At 42.0% G+C, this 27,720-nt stretch overlaps 1 protein-coding gene across 1 annotated transcript in view; it reads left to right on the plus strand.

The window, feature by feature from the left end:
* Positions 1-24,760, plus strand: part of WWTR1 (WW domain containing transcription regulator 1) — a gene marked incomplete at both ends in the record, with an annotated part of 78,173 nt that extends 53,413 nt beyond the window's left edge. The window contains 4 exons of the mRNA XM_082003422.1: positions 12,154-12,353; positions 22,731-22,864; positions 23,401-23,513; positions 24,576-24,760. Coding sequence (XP_081859548.1) covers positions 12,154-12,353; positions 22,731-22,864; positions 23,401-23,513; positions 24,576-24,760 — 632 coding nt within the window. The remainder of the gene's footprint in view (positions 1-12,153; positions 12,354-22,730; positions 22,865-23,400; positions 23,514-24,575) is intronic.
* Positions 24,761-27,720: the final 2,960 nt, after the last annotated feature.

Raw genomic sequence — 27,720 nt, forward strand, 5'->3', positions numbered from 1 at the left:
TTTTTGCTGACCTTGTTGGAAGGCTAATGCTGTTTCTGGGAAATAAGTGAAACAAGCAGTTCTTTGTTGGCAGAAGCAGAGAGAGAAAAGGAGGGGAGCCTAGTCTTTTTTTCTTCACAATGTCGTGACTAAGTCAAAACTGTAATATGGCTTGGTTCATGGGTTTTTTTAAACCTCTATAGACATTTGTTTTTCATCAGACTGTGTTGCGTGACACCTGACGCTGGCCAGTTTATATGAATTAGGTTCTGGGCTGCCTATAAATAGAGAAAAAGATCCACAGTTTCATCCAGACACTTCTGATACTAAAATAATAAAAGTTGGTACAGCCAGTTCAATGCATATGTCCGAAACAATTTACACTTGCATATTTAGGCTTCTGCAACTTGCAGGGTGTCTTGCCCACAAAATAGTCCTTGCTTAGTATATATCCAGCAAAGTCAGCGACAGAAAGGTCTCCTACAATGTCAGAAAACCTAATTCACTAGAATATCATTATTAATTTAAAACCAAACAAAAGCAATAAAAGAATTTTTTCATTTTTCATCTAACTAGAAAAAGAAAATTACATAGGTCTAACTTGAGATGCAAACTAAATAGTTGTAATTCCATGGACTGCAGTGAAAGACCAGTGACAAGGGGCGTTCCTCAGGGGTTGATATTGGGACCGGCGCTGTTTAACATCTTTGTTGGCGACATGGACAGTGAGATCGAGTGCACCCTCAGCAAGTTTACAGACGACATCAAGCTGCATGGTGCGGTCGACATGCTGGAGGGAAAGGATGCCATCCAGAGGGACCTTGACAGGCTTCAGAGGTGGGCCCATGCAAACCTCATGAAGTTCTACAAGAGTAAATGCAAGGTCTGCACACGCGTCAGGGAATCCCAAGCACAAATACGGGCTGGGTGGAGAATGGATTGAGGGCAGCCCTGAGGAGAAGGACTTGGGGCTGTTGGTCAATGAGAAGCTCAGCATGACCTGGCAATGTGCGGCTGCAGCCCAGAAAGCCAGCTGTATCCTGGGCTGCATCAAAAGAAGCATGACCAAGATGGTCAAGGGAGTTGATTCTCCCCGTCAGCTCCACTCTCGCAAGACCCCACCTGAAGTACTGCATCCAGCTCTGGGGCCCCCAACCATAAGAAGGACATGGACCTGTTGGAGCGAGTCCAGAGGAGGGCCACAAAGATGATCCGAGGGCTGGAGCACCTCTCCTATGAGGACAGGCTGAGAGAGTTGGTGGTGGTCAGCCTGGAGAAGGGAAGGCTCCGGGGGGACCTTATTGCAGCCTGACAGTACCTGAAGGGTCCTACAAGAAAGCTGGAGAGGGAATTTCTACAAGGGTATGTCATGATAGAACAAGGGCTAATGTCTTTAAACCATTAAGAAGAAGAGAGCAGATTTGGGAAGAAATTCTTCACTGTGAGGGCGGTGAGGCACTGGAACAGGTTGCCCAGAGACGTTGTGGATGCCTCATCCCTGGAAGTGTTCAAGGCCAGGTTGGACGGGGCTCTGAGCAACCTGGTCTAGTGGAAGGTGTCCCTGCCCATGGCATGGGGTTTGCACCTAGATCTTTAAAGACCCTTCCAACACAAACCGTTCTATGATTCTGTGAAACTTTGGCCACATAGTCCAGGCTTGGACTTGGCTCCACATTTTTACTTGCTTTCATCTGAGCTGGAAAATTGTGTAATGGCTGTTTCTTGAAGTGACTTACTTCATTTTGCGAAATGAATTTGTTTTTCCCCAAGAGAACTGAATTCAAGGCCACCCTGAGTCTGCCTGCTAGAATGGTGGATACTTTTCACCTGCTATGTTATATCCAATCTCCTTTAGAGTGGTAGATTTGAGCTTTTTATATGTTTCCTTTGTTTGCAGAACCTTAGAAATATTACACTGGGAGTGCCAGACCCTGCCTAGTGAATTTAAGCTTACTGAAGACCAGTTGATTTTCCGTAGTTACCTTCTGACCTCTCAAAAACATTCCAGAGGTCCTAAGGCTCCCCAGACTACAGGCTGAAAAGAGTTGTTTAAGTGTCACTGATTTATTAGACGAGTGTCATTGTAGTGAAATCAGTATTCATGCTGGGTAGTCTAGTTGGAGCATGAACTGCAAGTTTTTCTTTTTTAACCCAAACTCCATTATGTTTCTCATAGCATTCAAATACAAATTCAGATTTCAAATATAAGTAATCGCAGGCACTAATAAAATTGCATAAATAGCATACCAAATGTGCCATATGATTATATCATAAGGAAGAGAGATTTGTAGAATGTCATTGTATTGTTAAGTTGCTGACTGGAGTTGGCACAAGACTTTCCTTTGACTTTACTGGGCTCATTCAAACCGTTAGTGACAAAGAGTTATCAACTGTATACAAAAACAGCGTTACTGAACTGTTCAGTACAGGTCTTCAGCTCTGGTTCAGTGGACTCATTCCAGGAAAAGCAGTTAGGTAGAAGACTTCACAAACTAAACTTAGGTATATACCACAGGGGTAATTTTTCTATGGTTGGGATTCTTTTCGTTCCAGCTAGTATATTGAAAGGTTCACTATTAATTGAAATCTAGACAATATTAGACATACCAAACATGCTTAAAGGTATTCCAGGTACTATATTTTTCTGTTTTCCCCATGCACATTGTTGTAGCTGTACCCTTAAGAAAAGCAACTTACTGTTTATTCCAAATTTTTTTTCACATTGTTTGAAGAACTCGCACAGTGGAAAATGCAAAAGCAGTGAGAAGTCTTGGTACTGTAATAACTATATTATCATACTTCTACACACTTCTAATGAGGAGGCTGGACTTCTGCCCAAGTGCTGTTTTTTGGCCCCAGTTTATTTTGTGGAATCTCCAGTCATAGTAATTGTATCATTCCAGGACTACATACTTTGGAAGCTTCCATATTTTTTGCCACAGTGAGAGGAAACAATCATATTTTCTGTCATGAAATGTGAAGAAGCATACACAGGACCAACATGAGCAGATGCCTTGACTTTACAATGTGTAAAGATGTTTTCTGTAATAAGATTGGCATGGGATGAAGTTATTTTTCATATGCAGCAAAACAAATCACTCGCTAGTTTGTTTTGGTTTATTCCCAGATGTATCTTGCCATAGTCTCCCTGTGCAGTCAGAAAGTTTGAGACATTAGAAAACATCTGCAATCTCCTCTCCAGCAGAGAAGATCAGGGGAGCTATGGTAAGTCCAGTTGCCTCCAGATGTGGTTTCTTTTTTTACTCAGACTTGAATTCAGGTAGAGCATAAGGATTTTTTTAATATTCCCTTTGAATTACTAGTTTCCAGCATCCTGACTAAAAGTTACTGAGGAGCCCTTCAGGTCAGTTGTGCTGCATCTGAACAGAACGTATTTTACAGAAGCGTTCAGCTTACCATACCAGTGCTGTGCACTCACCCTGCATTTGCAGCTGTGCCTGGCTGGGATGGAGTTAATTTCACAGCAGCCCCTGTGGTGCTGTGTGTTGGATTTGTGACTAAAACAGTGCTGATAACACACCAGTGTTTTGGGTATGCCTGAGCAGAGCCTGCAGAGTGTTGAGGTTTTCTGGTTTTTCCCACTGTTTCCCCTCCACACTGCAAGGAGGCTGGGGATTCGCAAGAAGCTGGGAGGGGACGCTGCTGAGAGAGCTGATCTGAATTACTTAAGGGGTTATTCCATACTATATAGTGCCATGCTCAGCAATAAAAGGTCGAGGAAGGGGAGACGTTCATGGTGACAGCATTTGTCTTCCCAAGTAACCCTTCGATGTGCTGAGTACACGCTTTCCAGGAAGCGGCTAAACGTCTGCCTACTGATGGGAGGTTGTGAATAGATCCTTTCTTTTGCTTTGCTTGTGTGCGCAGCTTTACCTCACTCATTAGACCATCTTTATCTCATCCCACAAGTTTTTCTCGCTTTTGCTCTTCCAGTTCTCTCCCCAATCCTGCTGGCGGGGGGAGCAGTTGAGTAACTGCCTGTGTCTGGGCTTAGTTGCTGGGTGGGGGGGGCTCAGTCAGCCACAGCATGACACCTGCAATTGTCAAAACCTCTGGATGGACTTGACAACTGCAATTTTCAAAACCTCTGGATGGACTTGCTGCACGTTTGCACTGTATTGAACCACCTGTCCCTGAAGTCCCGCACTGCTGATTTGCTGTGTATATTTGGCACACACTGTACAGCACACGCAGATTCCTGCCAAACATCTTGAGCCTTGTAGCCAGCTATCTTCTGGTAGAATTGTTCAATTCACCAAGCAGTCCCTTTTCCCATCTGTCAGAACTCCAATGGCAAATGCTTTTGGTTGCAGCTTGTGCGGCACTGCTGCGTTAGGTTTTCTGACGCATCATTCGGTAACTAACTGCCCTGCCAAACTGCAGGATTTCCGGGCTCATGGTTCATTTAGGAGGATTATTAGTACTGTCTCTCCGCCTCTGGCTTTGTAACATCACCGCGTTTCCTCTCTGTGCATCATTTGTCTCAAGTACTCCAGCTGCCACTGGGTTTGCAGGGAATATGGAAAGATATTTATCGTTGGTAGACTTTCTTTATGTTCTTTGACCTGGACGTTTCTTTAGGTCTTCTGATTTTCTCGGGTCAGAATTTCTCAGCGATAATATCTGTTAATATAGGAAGCTGCATTTTTCAGTATAAGCCTGTCTGTATTTGGTAGTACAGTCATCTTTCTTTATCTTGAGAGCATTATGCAGAGAATGTCAGATCTGAAATTGTATGAAGGTCTAGCCCAGGTCTGATAATGATCCTCTCAAAGCTGGTGTTAATACATGTCCACAAAATGAAGTGGGTGCCTCTGCACTGCAGTCTCTGGGTTCCAGGAGATGTAAGTTGGGGATAAGATGACATCTACGTGCCTCTGGAGAAGTCGTGTTGCATGACACACTGGCCTCTTCTCTGCTATAATCTCCAGAACACCCGAGTCTGAAAGAGTGTTGCAGAGATGATTTAGATACGCCTGCATGCTTTCCACAAGGTACAGAAGGATGTATTGCTGTGGGCTTTGCACCACCTACAGGTAATAAAGCTGCCTGTAGACCCAAACCGGCTCTGGACTAATCCACGCCCGTTCAATGCAGCTTGTACTGCGCTGTGTAAGTAGTAAGGCTAATCTGCACTCTGAGCAAACCATATAGTTGATACTTCAAATACTCACTGTATTTCACTCCTGGCTCATCTCGAGAGTATCAGTGCTGGATGCTATTCTCAGCACCATAAACAGGAGAACCTTTGTCTTGGGTAAATCAGGAGCCAGTACAGTGTCTTTGGGTTGCTTAATATCAGAAGTACTGGACTTGCTTCTGCAGTTGCAGACTTTTTCACTGAAAATGGCTGATACTGACAATCACTACATTTACACAACGCTGTGAGGTGCCCAAAGGGTGTCTCTGGCACCAAAAACTTTAAAGTGGTTCTGTTCCTCACAGTCTTTTAATTGTTGTGTACAATCTGGGAATTGTCACCACTATCCTCCAGTGCTTGCTGAACTATGTCCTCAGTCAGCCTGTCTCTTGAATTCACAGCTCCTTTAGCCGGAGCCGATACACTTGTTGAGCTCTACTGGCTGTTACTGTTTTCTGCATTTTCCTGGATGTTTCAGTTAAATCTTCCCCATTGATTTCAGTTAAATTTGAAGAAATTTTGCTATCAGTTACATTGTTTTCTTGAGAGCCACAGTCATGCTTTCTATGAATGTTTCCTGTCTTGAATCAGGGATGCTTCATGTATGTAAGATTACCCGTAAGTTACTGTCTCTCTAGTGTATTTACTACATCTGTGTTGCTTTGGGGCATTATTCTCGGTAGTACTGGCCCATTCTTTTTTTTACACTTACCCCAGTGAGATAACAAAATCTTTTCACCATTTTCTCATCGTTATCTTTTGTGTTCGGTCCTGTATACAAAGCAAGATCTTTGTATGGCTGATTCTGTGTTTGCGGAGTGTTGTCTAGCAGAGCTGCAGCAGCAGAGCTCTTCTGCAGGCAGTAGCTCTTTGCACTTTTCTCTCATGCTCTGCCTCCTCAGGAGTACGTTCTGCACCCCCCTCTGGTCCTGCAAAATGTGTTGCTCAGTGCGATGCCCTGGTCGCGGGCAAGCAAGCACGCGTGCACGTTCTCACACAACCTCAAGCTCAAGGCTTCCCGTCAGCGTGGGGCCCGCAAGTCAGATGGTTTCCTCGGCAGTAAGGAAGGTGACGGGGAGCTGAACGAGCAGGGAAACACGACACAGATGTTTCTGCTGCCTACGGGTATTTCCCAGTGGGTAAACTGTATGGAGTTTTTTAGAGCCCAAACATGGGCCATGAACTGTGTCGAGGAAAGTAGCAGTGGCTGCAGGGTGGCTCCTGACTGGGGGAAGGAGCAAGTGCTTCATCTTCTGTGCACAGCCTGTCTTTGGCCTCGTGGTCCTTCCTGCGGGAGTGTTTCCAACTGGAGATGACATGCCGCGTTTGATATGGCCCAGGCTTTGGTATTCCCCAGGAAGGTGATGGCCGGTGCTTTTCCAACGTCTGCAGGACTGTTTGGACAGGCTGTTTTGCAAGAGGACATATTCCACGTGCCATCGCACATGAACTGCTGGTATAGAAAAGCCCTAAAACTTAACACATTAACTGAAGGCTAGCTCATAAAAATTTCAGTGCCTTTCAGTGGAGCCAATGCAAAAGAGTACTTGTAAATCTGCCATGATTTAATTACTCTTCAGCTAGTTCCCAGAGTCAGCTGTTTTATTACTGTACATGTAACATTTTGACCCTTAGGATGTATTTTTAGAGCAGCTGAATGCAGCAGTTGTTGTGGGAAGTGCTGCAGAATGCCCCAGTTTTTGGTTTCATTTTGTTTTCTATAATAGACTTAAAAAAAAGAATCGCCTAGCAGTCTGGTGTTTTATACTATTTTTATTTCCAGTTAATATTTGTTTTGAGCTAGGTTAGATTAAGTTAATGTGCTTTATACCCAGAAGATCATGTTCAAGACCACGTGAGGAACCTGACCGTTCGCAAGTCTATGGGACCTGATGAGGTGCATCCAGAGTCCTGATGTAGTCGCCAAGGCACTCCTCATGGTATTTGTGTCTTGGGCTGCCCCCAAAGCTGCGTGGCCAGCAGGGCGAGGCAGGGGATTCTGCCCCTCTGCCCTGCTCTGGGGAGACCCCCCTGCAGTGCTGCGTCCAGCTCTGGAGCCCTCGGCACAGGAGAGACATGGACCTGCTGGAGGGGGGCCAGAGGAGGCCCCAGCGATGCTCCAGGGCTGGAACAGCTCTGCTGGGAGGACAGGCTGGGAGAGCTGGGGGGATTCAGCCTGGAGCAGAGAAGGCTCCGGGGAGACCTTCCTGCAGCTGCCGGGGTGAGAGGGGCTGAGGAGAAAGGTGGGGACAGACTTTTTAGCAGGGCCTGTAGCGACAGGACAAGGGATGATGGTTTTAAACTAAAAGAGGGCAGATTCAGACTAAGTATAAGGAAGAAATTGTTCATGCTGAGGGTGAACCCCTGTCCCAGGTTGCCCAGAGAGGTGGTGGATGCCCCATCCCTGGGAACACCCCAGGTCAGGTTGGATGGGACTCTGAGCAACCTGCTCTGGTTGGAGATGTCCCTGCTTATTGTGGGGGGGCTGGGCTAGATGGCCTTGAAAGGTCCCCTCCAACCCAAAGATTCTATGATTCTGTGATATGTGTGCATGCACATGCCCAAACTTCACAAAAGTAGACCACATATGTCCTAAATTTGCTTATGGGACATTATAATAATTGCACTCAAGTGGAATTGTTCAAGTGGAACGATGCTGTTATGCAGCTGGGAGGATCAAAACCGGGGCTTTAGCATCTGTTTATAAACTGGTTTTGAATGATACTGAAAAAAGATGATTGATTTTATCACCATATCAATTTAGTGCTCCATTTTAAGTTAGACTCTATCATAAACATACTTTATTCAGATACTTTGGCAAAACTATCTGTACTTGTTCGAAAGCACAGATACATGGCTCCTCTATACTTAATGTTTCTGAGTCTATCCAGTTTGGGCTGCTATTGAAGTGGGTGTCTGGTATTCAAACCGAATGGTGAGTTACCTAAATCCCATTTTTTCCTGAAGCAGTGTATGCTGGGGAAAATGTGGGGTCAGCGGTTTCAAATGAGCTTCAGTAAGTTTCTCTCTATGACCCAAATCAATGGTTCTTTAAAAGCCATTCCCAGTAGTGGTAGTTTTGGACAGATCTATTTTTCTGTGGACCTGTGTCCGGAGGTTTAGACCTGCAAACCTCTGAGGAGAAATGCATTGACTGAAAGAGGAGCAGAGCCAAATAATGCAGGTGGTGGAACTGGCTGTGGATGGTGCCTGCCTATTCCTTTGCTTTCTGTGTATCTCCTGCACTGAAACTTGTAAGACTTTGCCATAGCTATAGCTTTATCAAACCCAGATGATGTAAATAACTTTTTTTGAAGTAGAATGGATTTTTGTTGTTAGAAATATAATCACATACTTATGGCATATTTGACTTCTAGGAGATTCAGTGTGATGTAATTTCTATACTCCTAATGTCACAGTGTGGGAATGCTTGCTTTACTGATTGTGCTGAGCTTCTTGTAGTTCCTTGATGGTATGTAGCAATGGATAGTGTTGCTTGAAAGAAAGGTAATTTACTCCAAGATACAGGGTTCATTGGGCCAAAATATTCTGTCTGTCCCCATGAGAAGAAATTACTTGGAGGGTTATTGGGGACCATAGCTCAAGGAGAAGTATTCCTCAGCATTTTCATATTATCTTGTTCTTTGCCTTCCTGCATATATAATTTCAGCTCTGATACAACATGGGTGCAGATCAGCTGATGAAGAAAAAAGGAGTATTTTATATAGCAAAGGCGACAAATAACTGTGACAAATAATACTACAACTCATGTCCTAGCCCTGAGTGTATCCCAGACACAGCATACAGGCTATTAATCTTTACTTAACTTTGCCTGGTTCTATCATTTGCATGTGCTATGTAGATGAAAGCAGTTTTCCTACGGAGAACTTACTATATTGAGATAATCCTTCAACCAGCTTGGATTCTTGGCATGGTCGTTCTGTTCACTCAACTATTGGCATGCCAAAAACTTAAGCACATGCTTAAATGTGCTTAAGAAGAGTTAAATTCCTGCCTAAGTGCTTATGGTCCTGGCAATTTAACACCAGATTTACACTGATATAATTTATGTATTTGTACTTATAATATTTATTACTTATTTTAATGTGAATAAGACTAGATACACTGCATCCTAAAATGGGTTCCACACATTGTTTTCACATTATGAAAATGGTTTGATTTCTGCACCCAGCTCTCATTCCTACCTTTCCCCTCTCAGCACTGCAGCTTGCTAACCTTTCTGGGTTTTTACCACTGAAAAGTTACTGATCAGTGCTGGCTTTGGTCCATCTTTCCTGCAGCCAGCTTATTTTTCCCACGGGGACTCCTACGTTGGTCGCACATAAGCATTTTTATGGCTACCCAGTTACTTCTGCTGGGAATTGATCTAGCCAGAAAATACCTTCTTTTTACCCCCAGGAATTTTTTAGTTTGCTGTGTGACCACACAAATGCTTTTGCCAGCTCAATAAGGGGTACCATGTGAGCAGGAGCAAGCAGCTGGGTGTGGAAGAGGTGATAAACGGCAACACTCTGGTTTCATGTGGAAGCATGATGTCATTTGTGTGGATACAGCTGTTTGTGGACCATACATAAGCTGAATCTATAAAAAGGTTATATTACTGCCAGGCTGCTTTTAACTTGGATTATTTCTTGAGCTCGATTTGCTGCTGAAGCTAGAATATCGTACAGCTGCGCTCTCAAATGGTTCCATAGTCTTTACATGCTGGACCTGTGTGATACTGGATCACCCAGAAGGAAAAATTTAAAAATTTAATTCAGATCTGACGTGAGCACGTGTAAATATTTCTGTCAAATGAAGCAATGCAAAGTTTATTCTGACCTAATGCCTGTGTACCTGCCTTACTCCAGTTGCAGAAAGGCAAGACAGTACCTGATTTGGCAGAAAGCTGGCTAGCATAAAGTCAACCTTTCAAAAAAATTTTTAACTTGGAACTGGCAGAGTGGGTTAGGCTCAGCAGTTTGTGTTGTATGGGTATCATACATTTGATCCATCAACCCATTTATTTCAGTGCACACTTCTAACAGTGCTTGCTGTTCTGTATCCTTCAGGGTCAGGCATGTACACCGCATAAATATGTTCAGGTCTGAGAAACATAGAACTGTGTTGAGATTTCAGTTCTCGTGTGGTAAGAACAATGCGTGAAAGATAAAAAAGAAGATACAAATCTTAGTCCTTTGGACAGAAAAATATTGTATCTCTTCTAGAGTGTATTTTAGTATCTGGGGTGTTCTTAAAAGATAAGAGCTTTGTTAATTTTTATGCTGTTGCCCCGTTAGTGAAATAATCCTTGCAAAAATGACAATTAATTTTTAAAGCAGTACATGGCTACCACTTGTAATCCAGACTGGCTTTAGGTACTGTATGTGTTTTTTACTGGAAATGTGAGCTGGGGAAGGAAAAGAAGGAACTGTTCACTCCGCGGTTCACAAAAGGTATTAGGCTGCGTTGCTGGGAACTGGCACATTTTACCCAAAAAGAAAGAGGAGGTCCAAGCAGAGGCTATGCAGTTTGCCCTCTCTGTCTCATTTTCCTCCTGTTTTTCCAAGCCTATTACTAAGAGGGAAGCATTTCTGGAGAGCAGGGGTGGTGCGGTTTCCATGGCCAAGTGATACCTGCTGCCAAAGGTGCCGAATTATTATTTTAGCTTTCTGGCATGATTACCAGAGTGACTATGGAGCTACACAAAGACTTGCAATTTCTTTCATAACAGTTCTCTTAATAAAAATGCCTATCCAACAGAGAATTCTGCTCTGATTTATAGCTTCTGAATTTGACCAGAAAAGATTATGTTGATTTAAATAGCATTAACAGTCTGAACAACATTAACTGACTGAGCAGCAGTCTTCTGTCTGCAAGTGAAAGTGTTTAGCTGGGTTACATGGGTATAAATCAGATTTGCTTCCAAAAGGTCCCATTTCTCACCTGCCATCTATGGAGTTATTCCCCAGACAGACCTTTGGAATGTCCTACCAAAGGTGGGGAATTAATGGGTCATTTCCAAATCTGAATACCCTAACAGATAAGGTTTCAGGTGTTAATCAAATGTGCAAGAGACTGTTTTGGTTTTCTTTGTAAGATACTAACTATGGAATATGGTGCTTGCATATCCAGAATGCAGGAGAGAGTTACAAATCCCTCTGATGTGTTACATCGGGTCTAAAATCAGACACCTTAATCTCTAATTTGACCTTTTTCATTTGGAACCGAAACCATGAATTGCAAATTCAGCCTTACCTGACTTATGTAACTCCTGCGAAGAGTTATGCCAGGCCTGAACTTGGCATCTTTTTTTGGATTGATTTTATACAGGCTTGCATTTAAGAACTCGTTGAACTCGATTCTTGCATGATGTAGCTGTTTAAAGCAGCAGTGAATATGGGCAGTTCTTTCAGGACAAGATTGATGAAGATTTTTGCCGAGTTTGATAATGAAACAGGTATAATGTATTAGTAACTTGTAATTACACTGTTTTGCTATTGATAGTCACTCTCATCCTGTGAACTTAGATAGCTGACTTCACACTGACTGCACCCTGAAACGCAGAATGGCTGAGGCCACTTGGAGAAAAGGGCAGTGTTTGATCAGAAGGGACAGACACATCTATCAAGAAACGCTAGCAGTGATTGTCACTACTTTGCTTTTTCATTTATTGATGTGGTGCAGATTCAATTTAACTATCTTTTCCTTGCATTTCACCTGCTTTGAAATGGTAAGTGAAAGTATGTTCAGGACAATACAGAAAGATGTCGTTTCTGATAAATTTCTGGTGCCTTTATTGCGCTGCCTTTGTACCTTCTGACAGTCCAGCTTGTCGCTGGATCTCATTAGATGCACTTTTTTTCTTCAGTTACGGTTCTCAAGCTGCTTTTCATTTCTGTCGTGTGTGACTGCCTGTGAGGTAAACAGTGCTTAAAACACTTCTGCGAGATATAAGAATAATATTAACACTCATTCTACTTAACCAGCCATGATTTATTTCTTTCCCACAGTCATGAATCACCAGCACCAAATAACACCCAGCACAGCCATGTCGCCGCAGAGTCGTCCTCCCCAGACTCCGCAGCCAGGGCTGTTGAACTTGCCCAGTGCGCTGACCACACAGCAGCAACAGCAGCAGAAGTTGAGGCTGCAGAGAATCCAGATGGAGAGGGAGCGAATTAGGATGCGTCAGGAGGAGTTGCTGCGACAGGTAATGCCAAGGATACTCTTTTCTTTTGTTCAAGAGCCTTTAGTTCAGTCCATCCAAATTTTTACCAGGTATAATTAGTAGTTCTGTTACTTCATGTAAAGATTAACCATCGTTCTAGGCAAAAGTAATCAAAAAGCTAATATAAATAGAATATTTCTGTTTTTTCTCTAAACTAGCATTGAGCAGAACACAAAGTGGCCACCTGTCAGGAGCTACAGACCTGGTGTCTTTCTTACCAGCTATAATAGTAGTGTAAGGACCAAATTCTGTTCTGCGTCTGTTTATAAATCTGGAGCAACTATCACTGATTAATCCTCTATTTAACGTGGTTTGCATAGTAGACCACATTCATGCTTCACTGAAGACAAAGGCAGAACATAGGGAGTTGTTCTTGACTATGATCCCAACTCTATAACTAGCACTCTTTGCCTTTGAATTAAAATAAAATCACACACACATCTTAAATGAATAGCTCTGATTTGAAGACTTTCCAGAGATGGTTCTTTGTGGATGTTTTGTTTATTGTTCTATTTCTTAAGTTTTAGCTCTACATAATGACTCATTGTACAAGATAGATATGTAACTTCCTTTACACTGCCTCAAGGAAATAAAAAGTTTTAACAATTGTGTTTCTTCTGTTACAGACAACTCCACTGGTGATGTTGTGTTTTGCATGGCATATTAATCAGCTTCCTTAGGGAAAATAAATAACCTATTTCTCTTGGGAACAGTGTGAACGAAGTACTTTTTATCAAGAATAACACCATTATTGGTGGTCTTGTAAATGCTGCAGTTACAGTTCTAAGTACCTTTAAAATGGTAACTTTCACAAAATCACAGAATCACAGACTGGTTGAGGTTGGCAGGGATCTCTGGAGGTCATCTGGTCCAACACCGCTGTTCAAGCAGGGTCACCCACAGCCGGTTGCCCAGGACTGTGTCCAGGCAGCTTCTGAATACCTGCAAGGATGGAGACTCCGCCACCTCCCTGGGTGCCCTGTGCCGGTGCTCGGTCACCCTCACAGTGAAAAAGTGTTTCCTGATGTTCAGAGGGGTCCTCCTGTGTGTCAGTTTGTGCCCATCGCCTCTGGTGCTGTCGCTGGACACCACTGAAGAGAGCCTGGCTCCTTCCTCTATGCACCCTCCTTGCAGGTATTTATATACATTGATGAGGACCCCTGAGCCTTCTCATCTGCAGGCTGAACAGTCCCAGCGCTCTCAGCCTTTCCTCGTAGGAAAAGCAGTGGGCCCACATTTTCCCTCGCCTGCCTGTTGTCACCTAGGTACATATAGAAGCCCTTCTTGTTGTCTTTGCCTCCCCTGCCCAGATTCAATTCCAGCTGGGCTTTAGCTTTCCTAACCTCATCACTGCGTGCTCGGGCAACGTCTCTGTATTCCTCCCAGGTTACCCATCCTTACTTCCATCCTCTGTGGAAGTAATAATTTTGTGGAATTACTATTTCATGCCTTCAGTCCTTTTGCCTTTGGGATTGTACCATCATTCATGGTCATTTTAGGGTAACTTGTTTATACTGTATTTAGAAATACAATATGACATTTCTTTGCAGCAGGCAGAAGCAACGTTTGTTACTGGGCTACCGTCACCAATTGAGAACTGAAAGTTGCTGTAATGTTTAGAAAAGCTAGTGACTTATGTAAAATGCAAAAAGAAGCCTAGGAAAAATCCTCACACTTTGATGCCCTCTGAGGAGGAGTAGCAGAATATATGTCATAGGTTGACTAGCTGCAAGTAAATGAGGAGTGATGCACTTTTGCTTGCAAGTCTGGAGGAGAATGACTGAGAGAAAACACATTAGTGATGGAGACGGACTGGAGCATCTCAGTGACCTCTGGAAGGCTTTGTGGGTACCAAAGAAAGGGAGACACACATTTTTAAAACCTTGAGGTCTGAAATAGAGATCTGGATGATCAGAGCAGATTTACCAGAAGGGAGATGTGCTCACAAAGGATTTGTCATCTTTTAGAGGCAGTAGTCATGAAAATCTCAAATTGCTGGCCAGCTTTTTGGTTTTTTCTCTGCAACCTTTGAATGTTGGTTTTGCTAAATATGTTGGGTTTGGGTTTTTTTTAACATACTGTCTCAGTAAAATTAATGCAAGAAAAAGTCTTTAATATCAGTTTGTAATGATTGAGAATTTGAGGTGCTCTTTATCCATGCTTTTATTTCAGAAGAAGTAATTTTTAATTGCATTTTACCAAAACATCGCTTTTCAAAAAGTAATAATAGACACTATTACAATCACTCACCAGATTAAAAGATACGAGAATTATTTTGAAAGTGGTTTTTTTCTTCATATACAGAAAATGCAGTTTGATGTGGCCCTTTGTACTAACACAGACTTCTCACAACAAGAATACAATTGTACTTTTCTTCCCCAATGTAAGATGAATGTACGTGCTACCATATAGTAGGCTTTTGTAAACAAGAGATTGATAACAAAATGAAAATCGATGTCTGACGAGTACAATCAAAAAAACATTAGTGAGAATATTTGTGAAAACACTTTACAACAATATATTTCCTTCATTTATGTTTTTACTCTTTTACCTCCTTCCTTGAAATATATGTATAGGAACTTTAAAAAAATTGCTTAAAAAAATTAATTAACAAAAATTCATTAATCCATTTTGAAACTGTACAGCACCATCTAGCTGCATTTGGAAAAAAAGCATTAAAATTATGTGCTTTTAGAGCTCCTGCAGCAATACTTGGCTATCTTTGCACGTGATTATTCCCATCGTCTGTACATGCTCAAAGATAAGCAAGTGCTCAGTGCTCTTGCCAAAGAGGGGTGAAAGGCAGATACGATTCCACTAAAGTTTCTGAATTTTTTTACCTGCTCATGTCAGGGCTGAGTTTGACTTTCATGGTTCACACCTGAGTCTGGGAGCAGTACAGACACCAACATCTTGTGCCTATGTTCAATTTCCATTACCCTTAAGTTTTGGGAGTTGCGTTACAGTACGTTACCTGTGTGTGCAAAACTGTGTTCAAGGCGGTGGTCAATGACCCAAGCAGTGATTGCAAGTCTTTTGCATGCCTTCTCCTTCACTCTCAAGAGCCCAGAACATAATGGAGATGGGTGTGGGAAGAGAGTGGGGATAGCTGGTATGAGCTTAGTCAAAATTATCATCGTGCTAATAACATGTTTATCTATTTTTACTCTCTTTGGCTCTGTTCTTGCTTCAGGACAAGAGCAAATTAAGCTTCAGAACACTTGTGCCATTAACACAAGGGCTGGTTGCTCTGTTCAGCTGACTGTGTTTTACTTTGAAACTAATACACACATAACACTCTGCAGCTGTGCCGTACTTAATCAAGCCTCCAACTTACTACGCCCAGTACCACCCTGCACCCACGGTGTGTGGTTGAGTTCCACATGACACAAAGCTGGACAGTATCCCGTTGCATTACTAAAGTTTTCAGAACTGGTGTAGCTCTTGGGGAGCAACACATTTCCCACCCAAGGAAAGCAAGATGCAAAATCCGTGCTTCCCAAGAGGACTTTGTGAACTTCCTGCCGGGAACCTGAGCACTTCTGAACCCCAGCAGCTGAGAAGAATGTGACAAATCCCTCTGGAGTTGTCAGTGCTCCAGTAGAGTTACTCCTGCCCTGACCCTTCGCTGCTGCTTTTGCTTTTCTAGTGTAACCTATCTAAGGGAAGAACGCTGAGTAAGCGTGCACGCTGCTGCTAGCAACTGCGAGGCGGTGCAGAGGGTCTGAGTGAGAGGGGAAGAATTCTTTCGGTGGGTCACAAACCTCCGTGCAGCCGGGCAGCAGCTGCTGGCTCCCCATGGCCGTTCCTGACTGCAGCTGCCGGGCCGGCGCAGCACGCCCAGCCAGGAGCCGCGTGCGGTGCTGCGAGCTCCCTGCTTGGGGAGTTCGTTTCCTTTGTGCTCCCCTTCGTGTAGCTGGTAGAGCCTCCAGAACGGCAGGCTGAGTACATGCAAGCAGGGCAGCATTTCAGAAAACCAGTATGACAGCTTCTGTTTAAATGTTTCCTTACTCAGTTTTGTCATTCTGGAAAGATTTAATTTTCTTTATTACTCATTTGTTTTTGTCAGCTTTCCAAAGGAAAAGGGAGAATCTGCTTGCTGCTCAAGAGCTTCTTCGAAGTAACTCTAACTCCCCAAGGAGTTAGAGGCGATGTCAGTAAGAAGTCCCTGGAAGGGTCCGACAGGAAAGATGTCCCAGCACTTCGTGTGCACAAGTGCCATCTGGCACCTTGTTTGGAAGGGTACGAAGTCAGAAAAAGGCAGCACTTCTCAGAGGTTTCTTTCTGATCCCCGAATCCTGTTCCATAAATATATGCACAGAAAGATCCAGGGGCTCAAAAGAGAATGTAGAAGGCGTGGTGTATGGGGATGCAGAGGAAGATTTATCCCTGTTTTGTCCTCACAGCATAGAACCTTACTGGCCTGCTACGGCGTGAAGAGAAAAATGCCCAAAATGCCCTGCTGTGCTCTTTCCACAGCACAGACTGGCCCATCGTCTGATTTATTGAGGCACGGGCAATATCTAGATGTCTCGCTTTCCACCCTGAGGACTGGCAGAAAAGGAATTGCAGTGACTAGCAGTGTAAACTCACTATGAAAATGCCCTCACTCATCTCCCCCAGCTGGAAATGGCCCATCGTCTGATTTATTGAGGCACGGGCAATATCTAGATGTCTCGCTTTCCACCCTGAGGACTGGCAGAAAAGGAATTGCAGTGACTAGCAGTGTAAACTCACTATGAAAATGCCCTCACTCATCTCCCCCAGCTGGAAATGGCGGTTTGGCAACTAAGCATGGAGCTCAGTTCAGTTCTGCCAAGGAGGGTTCCAGGAAATGCGAGAATGAATTTCTAGATTTGTCTGGCATACAGCTAAAAAGGGGTTCACATCAGAGCTGTGTTCAGAGGCAGTGAATAGTTCAACTCACTGCAATGCGTTGAAGCTTTTAAAGATTTTTGCAAATAACCACTGATAAAGCTTTTTGACATGCATTTGTGATGTCAGAGTACCATTGGCTCTTTTAGCTTTATTTTATTTGGTTGTCTATTTTGAAAATCCCCTTTGGGTTTTTAAAATAGCATATGCCGTAGTGCCAAGGGGATCATTATGGGCGTTTGGTCCTTTTTGAACTCGATGCTAAGGACTGTCCAACAGGAGACATCCTGCGCTGGAGAGCTGGGAGCGAACTGGAACAGCTGAGGCTGTTCTCCTAGTTTGTGACTGCAATATTGCCTCTCACAGGGCCGCGAGAGGTCTCTCGTATTTTTTGCCAGACTTTTTAACCTAGGGTGGGAGACGCCTGAATATTCTTCCTGACCTTGCAGTCATGCTTAGAATAGAGAACAGGACATCACAGGCTATCACACAGCTTTTGTGACTGTGTAATTAATCCATTACTATTGACCATTGCTGTAGTAATATCAAAGAAGTGACGAAGTCCAACATCTGTAGCGGTACTAAAACTGTACTGTGACTTCTGGAGAAGGCACCTGCACCAGGCAGGCAGCAGCAGCGGAGGAGCGCGCCTTAATGTACGGTAGAGCCAGTGCTCTCCCAGCTTCCCCCGCCTAGCTCTGACTCCGGTGTGCGGAGCCTGTTGTTCCTGGCTATAAAGTACACATTGAATTAATATTACAAGCAACATGCCGTGTGTTGAAATAAAGACATGGGAGGTGCCATGCCATTCCCCAAGTGACAGTGGATCAAGTAACTGTAATAAATGTAGTGATTCTTGCAACAAAGAAGAGACAGGGACTTAGATTTTGGAAATGCCATTATGAGTCTTTCTTGAGGGTGCCGGAGGCTTTTCAGCTCACAGATTGTCTTGTTTTGCAAGGCCTGTCTAAATCGCATGGTAGATGAAACATTCTTGGAATGGATTGTTGGCCCTGCAGCAGTTAGTGGTTAGGAGGGCCAATTACAGTATCTGGGGACATGATTAATAAACTTGGGTATGAATCTCTCCCTGTTGGCCCAAGCAGTCCTTGGCACCATGTTTTCCAAAGAGATCGCTGTCTGCATTCCCTGACTGCACAGGGCAGCTGCCGGACCGACAAGTGCCGGCCAGCGCTGAGGTCTGCAAGCACACGTGCAATTCCCAGCACTTTGTGCGGAGCAGTAAGTCCCGTGCCTTGGGAGCAGCGGACATTTTGCAATGCTCTCCTCTTTGTGGAAGGCCGTTTGGTGAAAACCTTCAAGTTCAACAAAAAGCCCTTCTCAAACAGCTGACTTTTCATCTTACTGACCACAGGATAAAGAGCCTGATTGCATAGCAGTAATGTAGGCCCTGAGCCCTTGTTCTTCCTTCGTCAATAGTCTATTCTGCCCTACTTTTGGAAATTACCATGGAAACGGGGAGGAAGTTACCCATGGTTTAGGCTTTTCCCCTTACAGTATGATACAGAAAAATCCTTCTGTCTCCCTGGGGGAAGGCAGTGCCTGTGTCTGCTCTGTAAAAAGGCGGTATGCTGGCACAGGCGTAGGCCAGCCCACGGTTCGGCGGCCGGTAACCGTCACGTTGAAGTAGCACAGGTTTCAGCTTGGCCGATACAAGCTTGCCCGTGGCACTTGCTTGGGCATCTAGCCCACAATAAAACCTGTTCTGTTGTCACTGGGCGCCTGTTAGCTACAATTAAAAGTTGTCCCAAGTACAGTTGTGCTGATTACTGAAGTGGCACAGACATTGCGTTACCAGAAAATTCTCCTTCCAGTGTAAGACGAAACGACTAGAGGTTAGACTCGGACTTGCTGAGCGTGCTCAGCGCCGTTCTGCTGCATGTGCAGTAAAGAGGTTGCACATTGTGTGTGTGCACAGATGAAGCGGTTCTGGGACGAGTGGATGAGTGTCCTTAAAATGCAGCCTTTTTATCTGTATTAACCTAAATTTAGGTAATACAGGTGCAGTTTTCGCTGGTTGTTTTTGCCAGATGGAACAAGCCAGCGGCAGTAGATGTAAGAAAACCTCTGCTCTTTTCAGCAGCACTTTTGTCGTTTATGTGGCTGGGCATTTTTTGAGTCAGTCTGTAAGAGAAATGAAAAGCTGTAAGGAAATTCTTGCCTGGTTTTGTGCAGTTCAGTGTGAGAGGAAGAATATTTCATGGAGGGTGAAAGATGTGAAACTCCCTTTGTGAACAACAGTTGTGTTTTCTGCAGTGTGCTTTGTTTTTATGTGCAACTGCATTTTGTAATTAGCTGGAGGTTCAGAATTCTCTATTAGTGCTTTGTGTTTTGCTGTTTTGAAAAGCTACCAGCAGAATCATAGACTTAAGGGAGGAGAGGTGTGTTTGTGCTTCTGTAATAAGCTCAAAGAAAGAAGCACAACATGAAGAATGAGAAAAGCCTCATGTTTCCTGTGATCATTTAATTAAATGTGTTTGATAAAGAGATTTATCTCTGTCTATGTTTAATAATAATTCTATGGAATTGTACAGATTTTTCAGTGTTGCTTGGAAACCTTTCCTCACTTTCTTGGTGCACGTCTTTTGTCTTAAATATAGCACTTGTACAATGGCTGTGGAAAGCAGTGGAGACTTTCAGAGTAATAGAATTCACTAGCCTCAGAAATAAGCTGTCTTTGGCAGTATAGTGAGAATGATTAGGTAAAAATAATTACTCTGATACATTAGGCTGTCGATATGTCATTACCTGTTCTGGAAACATAAGGCACTAGAATATAATCACTGCTACACATCTGGCATTTTTAATAAAAAGAGTTTCAAAACTCTTGCTGTGAATCCACCTACTAATTTTCAACAAATACACCCTTAAATAATGGCCTTTCTTCTCTACAGGTGCATGACTTTTCCGTCATAGATTTTCTTTGGCACTGCTCTTTGATAGAACAGTTGATTGTTAGCCTTTGTCATCTCTGATTAATCATTATTACCAACTTTTCAGCTTTAATATTTTTCTGGGCAGCATATTTTAGTTCAATTTTTCTCTTTCATGAGCAGGGAGCTTGGCAAGCTCTCCCCTACCCCTAAACATACACATACACAGTCCCCAACAAGTTGAGACACTGATTTGTACTGTATGGTCCATTGAGAAGCTGCTGGATAGAGAAAAGATTTTCCACCACCTCCTACAGGCAAGGAATTTTCAGGCTTATGTTTGATACAGTGCAGTTTTATTGAGCAATACAATTGAATTGCAGTCTGATAATTGGAAAAAAAATGGCATGACAGCTGGCAGGAAATTATTAAGAAGATTGTCCAAAACTGAAAAGCAAAATCTTGTACAGAAAGATGTGTGTATGCACATGGTCATTCTTTGATTCATAGAGTCACAGGATGGTTGAGGTTGGAACAGACCTCTAGAGATTTAGGCCAACTCCCCTGCTCAAAGCAAGGTCAACTACAGCAGGCTGCATCCAGTCAGGTTTTGCATATCTCCAAGGATGGAGACTCCACAACCTTTCTGAGAAACCTGTTCCAGCGTTAGATCACTCTTACAGTAAAAAAGGGTGGTATTGGGGCAGTATTTTCAGTGCACGCGCATAGGTGCAAAGTAGCAAAGAGAAATCATGTCCACCAAATTAGGACTTAGTCACAATATTCTGAAAGAAGCAAATACTTGGGTCTTCAACAGGATGTTCTCAGTTATTTTATTTTTAGTAACAGCATTTGATTTTTAGAAATGACAGCAACCAGAATGATAACCAACATGTACTTTCCATGTTGGCAAACTAGGGGAAAGGCTTTTTTTTCTTTCTTTCTTCTTTCCTGTTCTGATCTTCTCTTTATTAGGGTGAAACGATGTCCAGTGAGATTTGAAAATGCACTGCCCAAGTATCAAAAACATGAACTTCATTGCTGGATTGGACTTCAAAAAAAAAAAAAATCCTCACTAAGTATATCCTGCCTTATATCTCTTCATGAAGAGACCAGACCAGTCCCCCTCAATGAATAAATCGATTGAAAACATAGTCTAGCCTTAAAAACATGTTAATCTTTTCTGTACTTGGGAGAATGAATGACTGACTCAGTGGAGAAAAGTTTTCTACTAGGATTTAAATGAAATATTTCCTTTGCTTATTTCATTTAAAAAAACCCCACAAACAAGGTTGAGTAAACTAGGTAAAAAACAGATACAGCTTTATTGTTTTAAGATCTTAGGATATTTGTTTGGAACATCCCTATGGAGTCAAACCACATTTGTCTAGACCTCTGTGCCACTAGATGTCATGGTTGTTTCGCAGAGATAATGCTAGAAGAATTCATCTTTCAGGAAGAGTTCTGAAATAAGTTTCCTTTGGCTCTCATTGCTTGTTTGTCATCCTAAAGACAGTATACATGAGACAGGTCACTAGGCAGATGCATATTATTAGGCAGGGGAGTCATTTTAAAGATTATTGAGTCAACGTCTTGGTTCAGTGGTTTTCTTCTAACATGTTAAGTACTTTATGGTTGCAAGTGATATTCTTCTGCTTTGTTATATGGCAAATTGTGTCATCTCATAGCAACTCACATCGTTTCACTGCCTGATTTTGCTCTCTTTTGCACCAGTTTACACTGAGAGCAATTTCACTTAAGGTAAGCTGTTAGAAACAGATACATGGGAGATTAAATGTGAGTCTGTAGGTTTTAAACGGCTTTTTTATTGGTACTCCAGCTTTCAGAGAACTTGGCCACACCAAACAGTAAACTAGAATTGTAATTGGAGTGTTACACGGTGCTAGTACGCATGTGAAAGCCCTCAGCTGGAGTTTGCTGGCCCATGAGGCGTGGACAGGGTGTCATCATCAGCTGTAAAGTGCAGGCCTATCAGTGTTTTATGATGAGGTGACACACAAGGTATCCGAAATTATAACACAGGTACTTGGATTTTGTAGGGGTTCTCTCTGTGGCCAGCAAGGCTATAGGGGTGCGGCCATTCTGCAGGTGGCTGTGCTTGTTCAAGATGCGACTTTCCCCTGGCCATCCGCCGCTGCCCCTCACTAGAGGTTGCCAGTGTGACAGCTCTGCCAGTGAAGCCATTTATATGAGCATTCCACGATTTGCATCATGTAAAAAGAGTCAGGCTAGTTTAAATAGGCAAACAGGCTCTCTGGTTTAGTGTGAAGCTGTTAGGAAGTCCTCAAACACGTCTGCCTGCTGGCTGAACTATGGGTCTGGCTTCCAGCTGTGGTGGTAGCCACGGTAGATCCTGCAGTGTTTTAAGCTGCACAGGTGGGTATGAAAGATGCTGTCTGTCTACGTTACGATTTTCTTCATACCAGTGTAAACAGTCATCAGTGACATTGGTTAGAATTACTTTCCTAAGTAAGAAGATGTGTATATATCACACATTCGCTTGCTACAAGACTGCAGTCCTTCTAAGCTGTTGGAACAACCCTTCCCTTATATTTATTTGCCTTTTCAGGAAGCTGCTCTGTGCAGACAACTTCCCATGGACTCAGAAAGCATGGCCCCAGTTCAGACAGCTGTGAATACACCTGCCATGACACAAGACATGAGGCCTATTACAAATAATGGATCCGATCCTTTCTTGAACAGGCAAGTTCATGTCCTCTTCATTAGTAGTTGGTTCTGTTGCCTTCTCTGCACTTTTAAAGCTGTCTCTGTAAAGTAGTTTCCCACCTCATTTTCTTTTGTACTTACTGGGATCAGGGGGTACGGCCGAGTGGCTGACCTGAAATCTTTCAGTTTATACTTCAAGAAGGAATCTTAGAAAAATCATACCAATGGTAACAGGTGGTTTTAAGTGTACTGTAGGTGTATGTAGAAGACTCTAGGTAGAATAGCTAAGTTACCTAAGTATAAATAAACTAAAATTTTTTAGGCTATCAGAACTGTTGTCGTCTAGAGAGTTATATATACATGTGTGTATTTAACTGAAGACTGGCCTCACCAGTTGCTTTGTATTTGGGCTGACAGAACATGACCACGTTAGTGGCCAGCAACTGGGAATGAGGTTTGATGACTCAGTATTTAAGATCTAACCTACTGTGCTGTCTTTTTTCAAACACCATGAGCAGGGACTCTGTCTAACAAACACATTTACTGAGGCTTTTTCGTGTTTCAATCTATAGTGGGTCGTACCATTCCAGGGAGCAAAGTACAGACAGTGGCTTGGGATTAGGATGCTACAGTATACCAACGACACCTGAAGATTTCCTCAGCAACGTAGATGAGATGGATACAGGTAGAATACTTTGATTTAGCTTAAAGTATTATGATATTAATAACTTCCTATTATAACCAGTAATGTTTTATAATTGCATAACTGATCAATAATCTCTGGCTTTCCTATGCAAGATGAGACTGAGACTGGGGGGGAAAATGCCTAAAAGGTAATTAGTGCCTAGGAGGTTCTCAGCTTTAACTTGGGTCCAGATTCTATCCTTTTACCTTAGACCGATACTAAAATAAGTAAAAGTCAGAAAATGTGAGCCTTAGTTTTTGTAAAAAATTTCTGTAAAAATCTGGTCTTGGGTTACATTCTTGATACAAATCACTGCATTTTCTAACTCTGAGAAATCAGTCTCATTAATAAGTCTCTGACAATGGCAAAGTTGGATTTGCCTTCAAACAGAGTGTATTTCGTTAGTTTAGGTTTTGGTATGTATTTATTTTTATATCAGTGTCCTCATGGTGTTTAAAATACTGAAATAAATTACTAGGAAATCAACAAGTTTTTTTCCAGATAGCAAAATTGTCAGCACTTCCTCACCTAAACTTCCTTTTGAAGTCATCAGAAGTTCTAGATGATGCAAAGAGTGAAAGGTTTCTCTATTAAAGATTTTCATGCTTCTTATTATTAATTTATGAAAAAAGTAATATAATATTGCAGAGCTAAATTGCTGTAAACCACTTTTTTCAATTAAGCCCCATGGACAGCATTCAGCCCTGTGCAGAGAGCAGGATAGAGGGTTTACATAAGACTCAGTCATGTTGCTCCCGCGGCAGACTAGTGAACTTTGAGCAGTCAGGCTTCCCAAGTGGATGGTCGGAGGCTGATTACTTTCAACGCTGCTGGTAAAGGGCCTTTTGTGCTTTTGAGAGCAACGCAAGGATATCAAATGAACTCTTACAAGAACGTGCATTCTGCAAGCAAATACGGTTTTGAGGTAACATTTGTATAGGATAGGAATGCTTACAAGTGCTTACGGGAAAGGGGGAGTCTAATTTTTATATCATTTGTGGTGTTTTAAATGACCCAAAACAAGAGTATGGTGTTTTATAAGTTCTTCTTTACTTTTCCTAGGAGAAACCATAGCACAGACAACAATGAACATAAATCCACAACAAACACGTTTCCCTGATTTCCTCGACTGTCTTCCAGGAACAAATGTTGATCTCGGGACTCTAGAGTCAGAAGACTTGATCCCTATTCTCAACGATGTGGAGTCAGTACTCAACAAAAATGAGCCCTTCCTTACCTGGCTGTAATCATTCAATGCTGATTCGGCCTACAATGCAATTCAACATTTCTTTTTCCTCTTGAGACAGTATATCTGAAAATCCTCAAGAGCTACAACTTACTGCCTTAATGACTTTTGTTACATCATCTTTATGGTCAGTTTAATCTCTGCCTGGATTTGATTGACACTAATACAAAATACATATATAGATATACATATAAATACATATATGCATATATATTTCTTCCTCTCTAAAAAAAAGCGCATTACTTTACACATCTGTATACTTCTTTACCTTTTCAGACCAGGCAGAAATGTTTCACTTTAAGGACAGAAAGTGAGTGGTGTTTGTGCATGTTCCTTACTGATCTAGGTATTGATTAACATCACAAACCGTTCACAACTCACAAAAGCTAGCTCCTAGGTCACTTGGTTCAAACAATGTGCACAGCATCAGACCATGAGAGCAGTTTTATTACTGTGTTTATGACAATAGCATCAGAAGCTTTCTTTATCAACTTACTTAAGCTTTAAAAATCTTTCTTTCATTCTTAGTTAAACTGTGCTCTATGGAATACAGCTTACATCTGATCCATATCAGCCGTAATAATTCTTATTATATATTTGTAAAGGCACAAACAGTTCTATTGCAGTTTCTTTTTTCAGTATATTACTGTATAGTTTTCAGAAAATAAATACTTGCAATCTGAAAGTACCAGAATTGTTTAGGAACATTTTTACACTACAGTATTGTCGCAAAATAAACCAGACTGGTACTGACTGGTGCCTTTTAAAAATGAGCATTTTTTAAAAAGTTCTTAGATTTTGATTTTTGATTTTTTATTGTATTAAGCACTACAATTTTGTAGCTTAACACATGAACAAACAATTTTTTATATATATAAAATCTGTGGCAAATATCTTAAATGCAAAAACATGCTTTTAAAATTAGTTCTGAAAAATGTGGCACAACTTCTTAATGTCATATGTAGTGGGGGAAAAAAAACCTTGCTCATACTGTTTTCAGTAATGTTTTTAACTGACAATGTCAAAATACATGTAGTTGTATACATGAAAAAATGGTAACTTTATCAGGGCAATGCTAAAGCAGTATTGTAACTTGTCTGGTAAAGTTGCGTAGTTCTTGTCTTTCACTTACTGTAATCAGTGTACAGGACACAGGGTGTGTTCTGTGTATTTCTACCTATTGTATATCCTACAAATACTTCTTTTATCAGAGGTTTGGGACTGAGAAGGCATCAAGGACACAAAGCTTACAGTTCCCCTGAAATGCAAATGAAGTCCTAAAATTCTTAAATGTTTTGAAATTATATTATTTATAATTATGAATTTAAGGTTTTTATATTGAAAAATATGTCTTTTTATGAAAGGCATTACAGCTTTTCTCTAAGCTTAATCCAGGCTATGTAAAGAGAGGAAGAGATGTAGCACTCAGTGTAGATGTGTGTTTGCCAGGTCTAATAACGCTTAACAAGATCGTACTGATGCACCGGAATATTGATCACTAAAGACTTTTTTCCATCTGGTTGGGTGAAGGTAGGTGAAGAGGTCAGAGATGAAGTGATGGGAATATGGAGTAGGTTTGGAAATCAAATGATTACGTAGCAAGTGTAGATCCTTGCCAGGAAGGGTGGCTGCAGATAGAGATACACAGAAAACGAATCACCAGTGTTCTGTAAAAAAACATAATAGAAGAACTAGATACAATAAACTACCTTGTCAATGATGGACTCCTGGGTGTATGTGGTATCAGAAGATGGAAAATAAAAAGCACACACACCGAAAATTTGAAAAAAAGAGATGGAAGGCAAAGACCTACAGTCATGAAGTTGTATTACACAGGGAAAAGTAGCTCTTTTTATGTTTGTTTTTTTTAATAGAAAATGAGATGTGACAGCAGAGTTGTGTCTGCACAGAACTGAATTACTGAATGGGCATTGTGTTTCTTTTCTTCTTTTGGAGAGGTTATTCGGGTTTTTTTTAATTATTTTTGCTAACACTAACTGTTGAGATAGCAGAACTTTCTTTTCACCAAACAGGGGACCGTGCAGGGCTGACCAATATTACTGTAATTACGATTAATCTCTCTCTTTTAAGGTTTTCTTCAGGTTGTCAGCCTGAATGAAAAACAGATGGTCCTAAGGCTTTGGTTTTTAGTGACATGACTGGCTTTGGTAAAAGAATTGGAGATTCTTTGGCATCTGGTTGTGATGCCAACTTGCAAGTGCTCATCAGCACTGCATGACTGGCCTAACAAATGGAAAGCCATCGGTGCTAGAACAATTTACAGTAGCTGCAGATCTGAGCTCTAGTATGGTTCAGCTGATACTGCTCATCATTAGATTATGTTTAGGAAATGCAGTTTGTTCATTTGCTAGTTAAGTCTGTACTATTGTAAACTTAAGTTTTGTCATAAGGAAAGATACTCCAAGCAGATCGGGTTCTCCGCTGGCGTGAATTAGCTAACCTGTGTTGACTTGCGTTTGGCCACACTGACTTTCATCCACTGAAGGCCATACTTACCATGAAAACTGATGCAGTTTTCTAGTAAAGCCACGTAAGATATTTATCAGAATTGTGAAGCTGCAAACTTGATTCCTCTTTCATTGGTGTTTCAGGTGGTTAAGTGTCTTCGTTCAAAGACCTTAAAGAGGTAAAAAAAATCAGAAACTGTGTTTCCATATTACTTCCATAACAAAACCAGCAGCAGATTTGGAACAGGAGGGCGCTGTGTGAAACCCTACTTCCAGTGTAAAACAACTGCCAAAACCTTAGGTCAGATCTTTACTCAGTCCTGAACCAAATAATGGTTAAATTAGAAGTGATTCTTTACACTGTAAGCTTTTAATTCATGTAATGGAGAGCATTGAAGTGCAACAACAATAAAATCCTGTTTTTTAAAGTTCTCTTTTTTTTTAAAGTTTCTGGCTTTAAACAGGCTTATGGCGGAACTTTTAAGTATTCAAA

The sequence above is a fragment of the Phaethon aethereus genome, assembly GCF_964289735.1.
Source record: "Phaethon aethereus genome assembly, chromosome: 9".
In the NCBI taxonomy this organism is placed as follows: Eukaryota; Metazoa; Chordata; class Aves; order Phaethontiformes; family Phaethontidae; genus Phaethon; species Phaethon aethereus.